The following is a 15081-nucleotide window of genomic DNA, read 5'->3' on the forward strand; positions in this document are numbered from 1 at the left end:
TTGGGTGGGAGAGGATAGGGCTCAGGCCTGCCCTGGTGCCCAGGAGCTCACTGGGGAACTGGCCGCAGCGTCAGAACCCACAGTGGCAGCCCTGGACCCTGACTAGGGGGCCCAGTCTTGACCCCTCAGACTGGCAGAGTAGCACCATGTCCAGTGGGTCAATTCTGGCTGTCCACTTGGTCTGGAGCTGTGAGACTCTTGGAGGCATCCTTTCTGTAATTCAGTTTCCTCAGCTGTCAAGTGGGAACATCCTGGGGTTCAGGTAGGATGAGAGCATTACAGAATTGACTCTGAGAAGGGGCCCCACTAGGCCCCCTCAGTCAATGCATGAGGCAGAGAGAGCAGAGCTCCAAGGGAGAAGGGGCAGGACCAGTGGGGAGGGGCTGGCTGGTCCCTTCACTGCCTCTGACACCCACCTTGGCTCCCTGGGTAGGACTTTGCTGTGTTTCCTTGAATAAGAGCACAGTTGGAAGGGCTTGGCCTCCCCTTCCCAGTGGGCAGGTTATCAAGCAGCATCAGAACACCCACTGCAGGGTGGGTGGGCTATCACAGATGCAGAATTGAGGCCCAGGTATACAGCTGCTGCAGCATCCAGGCATCGCAGGGTGGGCATGCAGGGGATGGCGCTGACTCATGCATAAGCTCACCTGTGCCCTGCCCACCTCACCTATGTCTCTACCTGTGCTCTCTCCTACCTCACCTGTAGCTCACCAACCCTGCTTACCTTACCTGTGCCCCACCACCTCACTTGGACTCTACTCACCTCACCTGGGCCCTGTCATTCCTCACCGGAGCCTGACCCCACCTCACCCATGACCATTTCTGGCTCTCATGATGCCCTCTCAGCCTCCAGGTGGGTGCCCTGCAAGTCTGCCCACAACTGGGCAATGACAGACATCCCTGCAGGGTACCTTGTGGATGTTAGAGAGATGGGGGTCCCAAGGGACTGGATACCCCTCAGTCATCACTCCCTAAGTCCCTCGGCTCTCTCCCAAGGCCCTCAAACTCTGGTCCAAATAGACCTTACTGTCGACTTTGTGAGTGCCCAGCACCCCACAATCCCGTAGCTAAGCCTGGCTCCACTTGCTCCAGGGGCAAACGGTCCTATCTACCCCACTAGCATGAGCAGGGACACAGCAGTTGTCCAGGCATGGCACCTTGTCTGAGGCCTCACCATCTGATGCCACTGCATCCTGGGGCACCCACAGGGGTGTGACTTGCACCCTGCAGGCCTGTATGGGCGTCCAGACCCCGATGACTGGCTGTGCCCCTGTTACCCTCATTCTCCATCCAACCACCAGCAGGCCCACTGTGCGGAGACCCTGCCCCAAGGCTATGTCCACCTGTTGGATGCCAGCATTTATTTATTTATGCAGATAAGCACTGTCCACCACCCACCAGGGGAGGCATGCACAAATCTTGGGGCCCCACACAATGCCTGTGTAATCCCCCTGTAGTTTTGCAGCATGGTTATTTAGGAACCTACCACTCGCCCCCTTGGGCATCTCCAAATGGAGTGGCAAACTACAAGGCAGCACAATGCTGTGCCCAGTCACCGGGAGAGGAAAGAGAAGAGAGGTGGAGTCCAGGGGCCAGTTATGGTTCAGCTCGCATGGATGTAGGTGGTGTAGATGGTGGGCAATCATTGGGAGGGATGGCATGACTGCAGACATCCACCAGGTGTCCCTGGGCACCGCCCATGAGCTCCTTCTGTCTTCCGGCACAGGTGACTGCTCATGGCCCGCTCAGAGTTTACTTGACAGTCACCCCACGCCCTACTCTGGGCCACACGACTGGGCCTGCAGGCAGAAGCCCAGGTCTTTGAGAGACATGCTGGATGACCTAGGCAGTTGGCTGCCCTTCTCTGGGCCTCATTTTTCTCCTCTCTGACATGGAGGAACGCTCCAGAGCCAAGTGCTGTGTGGCCTGTTCTCTTCATGCCCACGTGTGGCCTTGACACCACCTCTCAGAAGAGCATAGGCCCTGCCGTGGCGGCTGTACAGTTAGGAGACATGGCAGAGACTCAGCTCATGGGGCAGCTGGGGCCTGGGGCTGCTGGGCCTCCAGGCTGGCCTGGGATGAACGCCCGCGGGCTGCTGAGCTGAGAGCCTCCAGCCACTGCTGCTGCAGCTCGGCAGACGGGGCACTCAGGTACAAAGACTGCTGGGCCTGCTGCAGCTGCCACACGTGCCTGGCATCCAGTCTCTCTGCAGGGTCCAGCACACTCACCCTGCAGCCGGAGAGGGGGATGGCATGGAGCAGCTGGCCATCCTGCTGAAAAGTAGAGGAGCGTCAGCACCCTAGCCTCTGGAGTCCTGGCGTCACTAAATACCACCTCCCACAAGTGGGCAGCAGAAGGGTGATTCTGGACAGTTGGGGAAACAGGCCCTAGGGTCACATGAGCCACCCTCCAAGTGAAGTTGGTCCCAGGCAGCATGGCCCAGGCCTATATGGGCACGGGCCTGAGGTTCTGGTTGCCGGGGCAGGGTGAACGCCCACCCCCAGCGCGGTCCTGTGGCCAGAGCACATACCTGGCTGCCTCTGTGGAGGTGCAGCACCAACTCCAGGGAGTCTGACTCAGAGATGGCAGCCCACACCTTGCTCCATGCCGTGCCGCCATCTGACACCTGCAGGCGGCCGCAGAGCAGGCCAGGTGGGGGCTCTGCAGCGACCGGCTTCTGGGAACACAGAGGACAAGTCAGGTGAGTCGCACTTGTTAAGAGCTACTCTCCTGGGGAAGCATCAGGGCCAAGGCTCTAGGGGGGAGAGAGGCAGGAGGGGAAGACAGGCCTAGGCCCACCTGACTTTGCCCAGGGTCACTGCAAGGCCACTTGGGCTTGGGCTGGACCCTCTAGGGAGTGAGACCACAGAAAGGTCAAAGACAGAAATAAAGACAGAGTAGGAAGCACTGGAACTGCAGGAAACCAGAATGTGGTGGCTTTTGGTGATTTATCTGTACACACACACACATAGGTACACTCCTCACACATAACACCGCACATATACCACACACATACACCCATACCACCCCCCAATACCCACACACGCCTCACACACCACACACACACACATTCATTCACATATACATCATACATCACACACACCCTTCTCTCTCTTCTGACGTGTTTAGAGCAGTCATGGACACAACCCCTAGGTCATCAGAAAATCCCCCAGACACACCTGATAAAACTGGTTCCTGCTTGGACCTGGGACATGAGTCTCCCAGACACAATATTTAAAATGCAAGGATGAGAAAGCCAAGGGGGCTGTGCAAGGGACCCCTCTCTCCTCTGTTGAGATAATACTACATTCAGTTCTAATACACTGATGCACTTAAACTCTAAGACATACAGAGAGACCCTAACTGGGGCTCCAACCAGAGTCCTGGCCCACCTGGGTAACCTTCCCTAGAATCTTTGGGAAGGGAAATGAACATTATAAATAGCTTCCCAGAAGATCCCAATGTGCAGCTGGCCTTGAGAATCACAGACTATGTTATGTGGAGAGAATGGAAAAATGCACTTTTTTGAAAAGCCATATTCTCTTTTTTTCCAGCTTTCCTGTTACCTCATCAAATAGGGACAGTGCCCTTCAAGAAGGGCCTGGAGGGCAGCAGCCAGCTCCAGAGAACAGGAGGTGAGAAGGGGGTGGGTGTCCTCACTGCCCCTGCCACCCTGATGGGTCAAGGTGGGAGCAACATCTCACTTCAGCAGGGCCTCCAGGCCTTCAATGAGGATGACCTTGAGTGAAGATGAAATTTGTTCCCATCTGCTGTGGGCTGAACTGTTTGCCCTTAAACCCATATGTTGAAGCCCTAAGTGCCACCACCGCCCACCCCCCCAATATAAACACAGTGAGACTGTGTTTGGAGATGAGGCCTCTAAGGAGGTAACTAAGTTAAATGAGGTTATATGTATGGGCTCCAATCCAGTATGACCAGTGTCCTCATAAGTAGAGATGAGGATACCCATAGAGAGAAGACCATATGAAGACACAGAGAGAATAAGTCCATCGACAAACCAAGGAGAGAGAATTCAATTGAAACCAGCTTACTGATCCCTTAATTTCAGAATTCCAGCCTTAAGGACTATGATGAAATAAGTTTCTGTTGTTTAAGCTGCCCAATCTGTGGTATTTGTTACACAGCCTGAGCTGACTAATGCACCATCTAACTCCAGGGTGCAAATGATTCCCAAGCTCTCAACCATGACTAGATCCTATGAAGCCCAACATGCACACAGGAGAGATTTGGCATTCAGTTGCTAGCTGCCTGCAGTGGCCTATGGATCCAACTGAGCCTCATCAGTCCTGGTCCCAGGGAAGCCAACAGCTCTGGGAGTACCATCTGTCAAAGCTTCTTGGGCCTTGTGTCTGGAAGGCTCACCAGACCCAGCCCACCCACCTCTGTGCTCTGCTTGGGCTCCAGGGGCTCCTCGAGGCTGGGGCTCAAGTGGGCCACTGGCTGGGTCAGGAAACACTCTCTGCAGACACGGCTCTGCCTGCCGTTCTCAGCCTTGAACTCAGAGCACTTCCCACAGATGACCTGCAAGACAAGGGCACCTGTGACCCTACCACCCAGGGACAGAAGACTTTCCAGAAGGAGGCTGGAAGGGCCACAATGACCAAGAGAGATGTGACATCATGTGGAGGGGAAGGGCTTGCCCATGAGCCAGGGGGATCAGGAGCCTTGTCCAGCAGGCAGAGACTCCAAGGCTGGACCCCTTTGGGCCTCCAGGCCCTGCCTTCTTGCTTGGAGGGTCCAGAATTAAGGGGGTCTGTGTACATGGAAAGAAGATTGGGAGGAGGAATGAAGCACATGGAGGTCCCAACAGTTGGCCTCCACCTGGACTCACCGCCCCACACAGCTTGCAGTGGTGTCTCCTTTTGGTGATGGAGTTGAAGGTCTCACCACAGCCGCTGCAGCCCTGCTTCTCCTTGTCACGTCTGGTCCTAGAGGACCCTCTCCTGGGCTCAGACTGTTGGAGGCAAACCACTGCGGTCAGCTTCCCAGCACGTGTGGAGGGGCAGCTGTGTGGCCCACAGGCAACGCACATGCAGGGCAAGAAAGCTGGACGTGCGGAAGGGAATCAAGCAGGAGCCACGTTGGCCACGGCCTCCCGTTCAGCCTCGCCCCCCAGGAGCTGCCCTGCTATCACACAGAGTGAAATTCCAAGGGGATCAGGAACTCTATGCTTGGAATGACTTGGCCCTCCACAAAGGTCAGTGACGTAACCTGCTGTGTCTGCAGAGATAACAACCGGAACCCACACCAGAGGAAATGGTGGCTGGTCTGCACCAAAGTCCAGACACCGAGGACCCGGGTGTCTGCACCCAGCATCCGGCCAGGTGGCCCTTGCTTCCACACTCTTATCCTTCCTTGGGCCCCAGGGCATGGTGCCTGCCGTTGCCCACCCAACACGTGTGACAGCGCTCTCCTGGGGTGGAGAGGCAGGGTCAGGGGGCTGGACTCCCCTCTCTGTCTCCTCTGATGCTGCCTGAATTTCCCCCAAAGGAGGGCACTGATGAGTCTTTTCAGCAAGAGAAGAGAAACAACAGGAAGTCATGAAACATAATGTGGTGTGTGTTCAGAGAGGTCAAAAGATCTTTAAGACAAGTCAGAAGAACACACTATAAAATACTTCTACTTTTGTTTTGTTTTCTTGTATGTACAAACAAGCTGTTTCGTGTAAGGTTTCTCAAAAAGATTTATGAGAACCACATCAAAGTCCTTGCAGCCAAGAGGAATTGGGAGTGGCAGGCAGCAGTGGGAGAGAGTTTTCATTTTCTTCTATCACTTTGCTTTTTTCTTAGAAGTAGTTATTCCTTTTATGGTAAGCAGATATTTGCAATTTAAAAAAAATCTGATGCAGTTTAAAACTAAGGAACAGGTACATAAATCATGCATGGGAGGTAGATGTCAAGGTGACATATTGGAAGATTAAAGGTGTTGAGTTCTATAACTAAGGGAAACAAGCAAATAGCAAAATAACATAAAGTAGCATATGATGTTTATACCAGAAAGGCTGCATGCATGAACAAAAGGCTGGAAGGAAGCACACCCTCATGATCCTATTGGCTGTTTGGGGTAGAGTTACTCTTATCTGTCTCTCTTATCTGGATTGTCTCAATTGTTCACCAGAACAGCTTGTGAAAGAAGAAGAAAACCAAAAAACATATAGAAAGCAAATCAGTCACTCACTGACCAGCACCCCCAATGCCCCCACCGCCCACTTCACACTCCCATCGAGGACTGTGTCCCCTCTGCACTATGAACGGAAGTTCGAGAGCTGGTGTGGTCTGCTCTGGCCACCTACCCCCTGGCCATAGTGACATCAATTGTGTCTAGGACCCCAGCCCCATGTGATGCAATGGCTTGGGAGGTGAGTGGGAGGCAGGCAGGAGTGAGGGTGGGAGTGGGCACTGACCAGGCAGTGAGGCTGGGATGGGGGCTCAGAAGTGTTGTCTGATTAGGTTTCCCCATCTGATTAGCAGTAGTGCAAGTTAGGGGATAATTCCCAGGCCCCTGCCCTGCCCCTCATCAGCCGTGAGACACTGCATGAGTCACTTTTCCTCTCCAAGCCTGGTTCCTCATCTGTAAAGTGGAGTAAGGAACACAGCACAAAGCTGAAGTTCCTCCAGACTGGCGAGGCGGGGCTTGCTGGCCGTTATCTCTACTTCGGTGTGTCCAAAACTTCTATAATAAAAATCTGAACAAAATAAGCTAGAGATATGTTTAATATAAACTCTGCAAGTTTAAGGAGAAAGAGAGGCACTGGTTGGGGGTGAGGAGACAGAAAGGAGGGGCTTGTGCTGAACTGTGTCCCCCAAAAGTCACAGTTTGCAGTTCTAACTCCCAGCACCTTGGAATGTGACTGTAATTGGAGAGAGGGCCTTTAAAGAGGTGATTAAAGTAAAATGAGGTCACTTGGGTGGGACTTAATCCAACATAACTGGTGTCCTTATAAGAAGAGGCGATTAGGACATGGACACGCTCAGGGGGAAGACTATGTGAAGATGGCTATCTATATGCCAAAGAGAAATGCCTGTAAACAAGAAAAGAACAAAGAGTGTCACTCATCATCCAGTTATACAAGGTTTAGACACAACCACTGCAGTCAAGACAGTGCAGCCAGAATGAAAATACAAGAGGAGACATTCTGTGTGTTGGAGACACAGGCCCCAAGATAGACACACATCTCAGAAAGAATTTCAAAGATCCCAGATTCTTGTATCCTCCCATGCACAGAAAAACACCAAAAGTGTTAACTTGAGATATGTGTTCTTTATGATTAGCAGTCATCTTTTACTAAGATGGATGCCTGATTACATGTATGTCCTAGCCAAAAAAATCCATTCATATCCTTCCTCGCCCCACCCTTAGAATCAGTTTCTCAGAGCTGTCTGCTGGGCTACAGTCCTCAGTAAGACCCTGAATAAAACTTAAATTCAACTCTTAAGTTGTACATTTTTCTTTAAGTCGACAGGCCTCAGGAGAAACCAGCCCTGCTAACACCTTGATCCTGGATTTGCAGCCTTCAGAACTGTGAGAGAGTATCTGTGGTACTTTGTTAAGCAGCCTGAACACAGGCCTACATTCCCCAGCTCTGCGGCTCATAGTCCCCACTGTGGGCCCCACCACTGTGAGGCCAGCTCCGGCCACCTGGTACTAGGAGCCCTGAGACAGCTGGTGCCTCTGAGGGTGATAGGAACACTTATTCTGCCCAAGACCTCCCCCTTCTCCTCCGTCTCATGACCCCTGGCCCCATGGACACTGGGTTAAGATGTCCTCCTCTCAGTTTATTCCATGCAACTCAGGACCTCAGAGCTCTGTGGGTGGAGAACGGGCAGCACAGACCCAACAAGCAACACTGACGCTCCCCACAGCCACACGTCTCACCCAAGGCCACCCTGCCATCCGACACGGGCTGCCAGCCACACTGTAGCCCTGAGACACACCTGTCTGGCCCGCTCAAGGTTCCTTCCTTGGAGACCATCTCCAGAACTGCTGGGGCTCAGACAAGAGGAGAGAAGGGAGGGGCCATCCACGGGTCTGCAGCAGCCCCAGCAGCCCCAGACCTCCACCAGCCTTCACGGTGACCCTGTCATTCCCATTTTCCAGGTGAGAACACCAAGGGCACTTGGGATGGGAGTGGTCAGAGGTAGGGGGGCTGGATCCACTGGCTTGCCTTCAAGCCCTGACGTGGGCCACAGAACCTCAGCTCTCCAGGCCCTGAGAACAGCGCTGCACAATTGCAGAGAACACCAGGGGACCAAAGGGGCTTCTGGGGAATCCCTGAGGGCCAGGGGGTAGGCAGGGGGCTGGAGGGCCAGGGCTGGCCCACAAGATGGAGGAGAGGCTGTAGTGGACCAGGGGCGTGCGGCCAAGAGCTCGGCCTGTGAAGGTCACCAGGACAGCCGGGACCCTGTCCTGGCCAGAGGGACAGAGGGCAGTTCCCAGAGCAGGGCATCTTGGGGCTGGGGCTCGGCAGAGCAACCCTCCTGGCTTCCTTTGTCAGGTAGCTCAGTGCTCAGACAGGGTTCAGGCTAGGTACCAGCTCCCTCCGTGCTGAGGACCATAAGCCACTGTGGCCCACCACTGATGCACTACCCCACCAGTTCCCGACACTGAAAGTTGGTGACCAGGTGGCTGGGGGGAGCCCACCTGCGTTGTTGGGGACAGGTCTTCTTGGCCAACCATACTTCCTGTTTGGATGAGGATACAGAATAGGCCAACAAAAGGGAGAGGCTTAGATTTTCTCTCTGGGTGTGGAGACATTGGAAAAGCTGGGCCAAGTCTAACTGGGGAGGTGTGGAACCATGGCTTTCTCCAATAACAGTCAAGTGACTCCACCCGCAGCACTCCAAACACGCAAGCGTGGGCCTGGGAGGAGGTATGTGCCAGGGCCTGTTTCACTAAGCATTTTCTCTTCAGCAGATTCACTTACAAAGCAGGGAAGCAGGAGGAAAATTCAGGTTAAGAAGTGGGTCCCAAGCAGTGGTCCTGACAACCAGCCCCGGAAGATAGAGCCACACAGTTATCATCCGTCCTGAAGGGTGTGGACATATGCCTATGTCTTAGGCCCTGCCTGGTGATGCCCAGCCCCTCTTCCTCCCATGGGCAGCTCTGTTTAAGGGCCCTGGAGGGTGGGTTGTACTAAATTTGTGCATGCTGAGGAGAGGGTGGCAGGGAGGGGTCCCTGTGTGGTCATGGTGGGTTGGGGACCCTGGGAGGCCTTTTGGACTCTGACATTTCTGTGCTTCTGTGAAGAGAGGTGTAATTTCTACAGAAGGGGGAAGTCTTTGGATTCTGCAAGGCCTCCTTGCAAAACTTCCTGGTTTAGCCTGTCTTAGGAAAGACAACTTGTAGAAACTGTGTGTCTGAGGACAACACCAGGAAATCAAACCAGCACACCAAGAGGGAGGTTACATTTCCTCTCCAAAAGCTTACATCTGGCATGTTGTAGCAAAGATCACTCTTTCTAGTGTTAGAATTAAAACCCACTTTGGGGTGCTTTCCACAAATATCCACTGAGTACATCTTGGACTCACCTTATACGGCAGGAACTTCACTGAGTTGCCCTGGGTCCACTAAAATCTGTGCTCACGAGAGACACAAATGAGAAAAACCATGGCCAGGCCACATGTGCCGGGGCCAGAGCTATGAGTCTGAACCTGAACTGTGATCTCAAGCATCTGCGAGTCAGAGATGCTGCAAAGCCCTGAGAAGGCTGAGCCCCCAGGTGGGAGAAAGAGGGGCGGCCTGCTCATCTACTGACTGCCGCTGTCACTGCCCAGCAGGTCTGCAGCCTGGCCTGGACACACCCCTGGACTGGGCTGAGGCCCTGACCCTCAGGGGCTCTCAGTTTCCTTTTCACCTAGAAAAGGAGTTGGGCGACCAATCAGAGGGGCACCCAAGTGGCCAACAGGCACCTAACATAGTTTCTCTCTCTCTTTTTCCTATCCAGGAGAAGGTAAGGGTGGAGGGTGAAGAATTGCCCAAGGCCTCAAGTCAGGACCCACTCCCAGGTTAAAACATTAAACATGTGACCTTCAGGTCCTTCCAGCTAGAACATTCTCCAGTGGGCACTGCCTGCCCCGTGTGCCAGCCACACCTCCTGCTTCTCTCTGCCTGCCTTGGCACTGGATCCTCCTCAGCCCCGCCTCCCTGACCATGCAGCCTGCAGCCATTCCACCTCGGCTTGCATCCCAGGGCTGAGGCCTGCTATGGACTCGCCCAGCAAAGAATGGGGATTGCTCATGGCTCTTGAGGCCTTGTAGCCCACCCCAGGCTAAGGGTCAGATAGCAGAGGGCCCTGCATGGGATCCAGCTCAGCTCCCCTGTGAAGGCAGAGAGAGGCAGTGCATTATGCAAAGGGCCAGCACGGAAGTTGTCAGAGACCCCTGGCCAAGGGACCAACTGCAGAGACCCTATCTGTCACTTCTCTCTGGTCAGCTACACAGAGGAAGCCTGAATGTGTGGATTGCTTTTCATGACATGCCTAGACGTTCCTGAAAGGAGCCCAGTAGCACAGTGCAACCCTTACATGTATGGTTTTGTGATTCATAAAGCTGATAATGGGCTGCTTCATGAGGGAAACACTTGTCAGTGATCCTGGGGTCAGCTGTGAAGGCCTCAAAGATCAGATCTTGGGGTAGAGCAGACATAATTGGGGCATTCTGCACGGAGTGGGCAGTAGGTACACAGGCCCTGGGACATGGCTAAGTGAGGGGGACCAGGGCCTGGTCGGGGAGGGTGGGCTGGAAAGAAGGCAAGGCGAGACAGGGTCATGATGCAGGAAGCCTCTCAGGGAGTTTGAAGGGCTGTGATAAGACCATCTCTCCCCTACAGACCATGTGGCTTTTAGATTTCCTGACTTTGAGTTCAAGCAAATTAGCACAGGCTGCTTTTGACCCCCACTGCATACTTTGTGGCAGCAGTATCACTCAAATAAGGGGATTCCTTCCTCTCTATTGGTCCCTGAACCCCATCATGCTCTAGAAAAGTTATATCTTTCCCTCAGAGCCCAAGAACTTTTCAGGGTTTTCCTAGTGCCTGCAATCCAAGACATGTCAGGTCAGGGGTCATGTGTGACCTGGAAAAGCCTCTGCTCTTATAACAGAGCTGGGTAGACACTGGTGCATCTGTTCTGGGGCCTCATCAGGGGCTCAATGCTATCAATGCATGGATGTTGTGGGAGGAAGAGATTAGTTTTCTTACTAAAAATCTAAGTCAGGATAGGAACACTTACTCCCCATGACAAGCTAGGCAGCTGTCCCCTCCCTCTGCTGCTATCCCAGGAGAAGTCCAGTCACACCACAAAGTTTGGAGTCGAAGATTAGGTCTCCTCACCTGTCAAGCCCATTTCCGCTTCCTAAAATGAGTTGTCCTTCACAACCACCAACCCAGGATGGCGGTAATGACCAGCAGGGTGGCCCTTGTAGCCAGAAAAGAAGGAACTGTAGAAGTTGTTGCTAAATTCAGGCAGACTTTGCTGTCTGACTGGGGTGCACGTGCCCCCAAGGGGATGGTCCTGATAAGGGCATGAGAAAGAGAAGTGGGGGAGAGAAGGAGAGGCAGGCGTGGTGGAGAGAATATGGGGGCAGTACTGACCCACCCACAGGAGATGTTCCTTTCTAGGAGCAAATACCCTGTTAGGTGTCAGGCTGGGCCTCAGGCCCCCTCTCATTCTTTTGAGCTTGGAAAACTGAGGAATAGGGCCAGGTGGGGCTAGTGGTAAAGAATATGCCTGGAGATGCTAGTTCGATCCCCGGGTTGGGAAGATCCCCTGGAGAAGGAAATGGCCACCCACTCCAGTATTCTTGCCTGGAAAATCCTATGGACAGAGAAGCCTGGCAGGCTACAGTCCAAAGGGTCACAAAGAGCTAGACACGACTGAGCATGCACACACAAGGGCAAGGCTAGGGTGCCCAGGAGAATGCCCTCTCAGGATGCAGGGTACAGCACCTCCCTGGTAGTCTAGGGTTATAACTGTCATCAGACTTCATGATGCTTAGGCCCAGTGGTTAATAATGACGCTCCCCTGTTCTGCATACTCACTGCATGCAAGGCACTCCCGTGTGCCCTCCTGCTTAATCTCCCGACCAACAGAGTGGGCGAGACTCAGGCATAGTCCCATGGCCTGGCCCTGTCAGAGTGGGGACAAGGACACAGGCTGTCCCTGGACATACCATCTTTGCCCACACTGATTGAGCATGCTGAAGGCCAGGCATCACCTTGATGCACATTCATCCAGGGCTATTCTATTCATGGTAAAGAGCACAAGTCTTCAGAAGATCTTAGCTGTGTAACCTCCACCCACCCCAAAAAATGGACATTTGGGTCCCAGCAGGCTTATCCCAGTCCTCTCCCGACAGGCCCCAGAGGCCATCACTGTAAGGACCCAGGTCTCATGGAGTGGGGGGAAGGCTTACCCCTAAGGACTCACCCTCAGGTCACCCTGGTCTGACCCCAACTTCCACCTCCCACCCATGCCAACAGCTGAGGGGGTCACTCACCCCTGAAGCTCCCCCTCCACTGTTGGCTGGCACTGCGGGCACCTCGGAGCTGGGGCTCATCATCTGGAAGGGACAGAGACAGCTGGCATGGGCAGAGGTTCCACGGCCACATGCTGACATCCAGTGTAATGTTGGAATACCACCATTTCTTCCGTCTGATCACAGGGTCAGGAGAAAGACTGTCGGGGCCTAGTATTTGCTGTGATTTTTGACAATCAGCCCCTCCCTGGCCTGGCTGAGGACTGAAGGCATCCCAGAAGAGTTATCATTTCCCAGCTGGGGGTGGGGGAAGGTGGGCAGGAACGAAGCTTCTCAAGGCCCATTGGGCCTGGCTGGCTACATCACACCATGTGAGGTGGCCCTGGGTTCTAGCTCCTTCCTCAGGTATCCATGGAGAGCTCAGTGCCCTGCCTTCTATGGTCAGGCTCTGCCTCCACATCGACTTCAATAGCAGGTATGGGGTGGGGCAGGGCATCCTGTTTTCAGGTCACCTCTGTTCAAGCTAGGAGATAGTGCTTTTCCTGCCTGGGGATGACACAAAGTTTTCTTCCAAAATAGTCTGGAAAACAGACAAAATGGAGATTTGATGCAAATATGAAGTGGATAACGAGGTGGCCTGTGGGCCACAGGGAGGACCAACCAGGCCTGGTGTCTGGGACTCAGAGCTGTTGAGCCAGTCTGGGCTGGGCATCAGAGATGTTTCTGAGGACTCTCACCATGAATTCATGTTTGGTTGTGCCCACACAGAGGGGATGGCCAAGGCCTAGGGTCACCTATCTGGCCGTGGGCAGGGATCCTGCTTCCCTGCTCCCCCCCGGCCTAGGGACCACTCCCCACTGGGAGGAAGCCATGCCTGCTGATACAATCACAGCCCCTAGAGCACGTGAGAGGACAGTGGATCATGTAGCAGCTTCATCCAGCTCTGTCTTTCCCTCCCTCCGTTCTGAGTGCTGACCACACCTGCAGGGAGCAGGGGTCCCCACATGGATGCTCAGTAAAGGTGGACACGAGAAGAGTGTGGGGACCAGCTTCCCTCCCAGATACCAGTCCTTGTGGAAAGGGCATAGGTCACCCAACAGCTGCTGGCTCTCACAGGGGGTTCTGGAGTGAGGGGGGAATTCTCATCCTGGCTGAAGGAGCCACTGAAGGCCTTGAAAGTCTGGCTGTTCTGCTTGTGTTTCTCAATGGTGGCTTGAATGACCTGAAACAAAACCACAAAGAACAAGGGCCCTCAGATAGCATTCCAGGAAGGTCAGGACAGGGTCCTACGGTCATTGCCTTTTCCTCTGACCAACAGCCTCACATTTCGGCAAAAACCCCCACTATAAGGTGAGAAAATAAGGCCCAAGGATGTGACCAGTGACTGACCAGGTCCCCACTCCAGTTCCCATGGATCCCAATGCCACCCCACATGCAGTGCTCCAAGCCAAAAGCAGATACTCTCTGGGAACATTTTATATGGATTTGAGGCCGTGTTTCCATTTCCTGCAACAGCATTATTACCATCTAGTATCTGTCTGAATTTCCTTTTTCTCTCCTCACTCAGATTTCTCTATGAATTTTGTGAGCCACACTTCACTAATGGCTAGCATTTGGCCTGGTGGTGGTCTGCCAACCCCGCTCACTGCCTTGGTCTTCATACTGCCTTGGCCCTCCTGACCTATGTCCCCACCATGGCCAGCTCTGAGCTGAGCCTGCTCTGGCTGCCCCATGATGCTGCCTGGCCTGTCACTGGAAGCACATCCATCCAGGATGGATCCTGGAAGTCAAACTGCTCATCCACACAATGCATCACTCCTGCCAGCCATGGAGAGAAAGGTGACACAGACCCGCCTTCAAACTGCCAGCCAGTAGAGACTCTCCCCAGGGTGAAGGCACCTCCCTGCATTCCCGCTTCCAGGCCTTTACGTTTGTTTACTGAGGAGGAGCCCCAAATAAGAGAATGGATTCAAAGTTTTGTGGAGTTGGAAGGTACTTAGAAGCTTGGTCAGTCCATCACTTCAAGGTGGACAGATGGGTGGGCAACACCTGAAGAGCCACAGGGCCATCCCATCCCTTGCTCCAGAATGAAATGACTATGCTGCTCAAGAATTTGGTCATTTGGTGACTTTAAAACTTTAGGAGCTTTACCTGAATCCATTCTTTCTTCTCCTCTTCCGTCCTATAAAAGCCAAAACAGTATTTTATTAATTTGGTCTTGAAAGTGAAAGTGAAGTCACTCAGTCGTGTCCAACTCTTTGGGACCCCATGGACTGTAGCCCACCAGGCTCCTCTGTCCATGGGATTTTCCAGGCAAGAATACGGAGTGGGTTGCCACTTCCTTCTCCAGGGGAGCTTCCTGACCCAGGGATCAAAACCTGGTCTCCCACATTGTAGGCAGACGGTGTACCATCTGAGCCACCAGGGAAGTCCTAATTTTGTCTTAGATACTGACTGTAAACCATCTGACTCCTCTCAGCCTGAGCTGCTCACTGCCTGGAAGTACAGCTCAAGGTTCGGAAGAGTGGCCCCACAGGCTCTGGGACAATGAGGCCAGTATCACCAGATGCAGCCAGGTTGAGTGTG

General features: G+C 53.6%; 1 protein-coding gene and 1 long non-coding RNA gene across 4 annotated transcripts in view; one reads left to right on the plus strand and one right to left on the minus strand.

Moving 5' to 3' along the window:
- Window positions 1-1346: 1346 nt before the first annotated feature.
- The window catches only part of FGD3 (FYVE, RhoGEF and PH domain containing 3), a 61853-nt gene continuing 48118 nt past the window's right edge, over window positions 1347-15081 (minus strand). For 2 of the 3 annotated variants that reach the window (XM_070459449.1, XM_020915650.2), the window contains exons 12-18: window positions 14647-14677; window positions 13610-13717; window positions 12517-12579; window positions 4854-4976; window positions 4403-4543; window positions 2532-2678; window positions 1347-2274 (exon numbers count right to left, since the gene is read on the minus strand). In XM_070459449.1, coding sequence (XP_070315550.1) covers window positions 2029-2274; window positions 2532-2678; window positions 4403-4543; window positions 4854-4976; window positions 12517-12579; window positions 13610-13717; window positions 14647-14677 — 859 coding nt within the window. In that variant the 3' untranslated portion in view covers window positions 1347-2028. The remainder of the gene's footprint in view (window positions 2275-2531; window positions 2679-4402; window positions 4544-4853; window positions 4977-12516; window positions 12580-13609; window positions 13718-14646; window positions 14678-15081) is intronic. The other variant, XM_020915653.2, reaches the window with a different exon arrangement.
- LOC139032429 (uncharacterized) lies at window positions 2615-7450 on the plus strand. Its single transcript, XR_011484971.1, has 2 exons — window positions 2615-2702; window positions 3556-7450. It is a non-coding gene; the product is annotated as an uncharacterized lncRNA (long non-coding RNA).

The sequence above is a fragment of the Odocoileus virginianus genome, chromosome 31 (assembly GCF_023699985.2).
Source record: "Odocoileus virginianus isolate 20LAN1187 ecotype Illinois chromosome 31, Ovbor_1.2, whole genome shotgun sequence".
In the NCBI taxonomy this organism is placed as follows: Eukaryota; Metazoa; Chordata; class Mammalia; order Artiodactyla; family Cervidae; genus Odocoileus; species Odocoileus virginianus.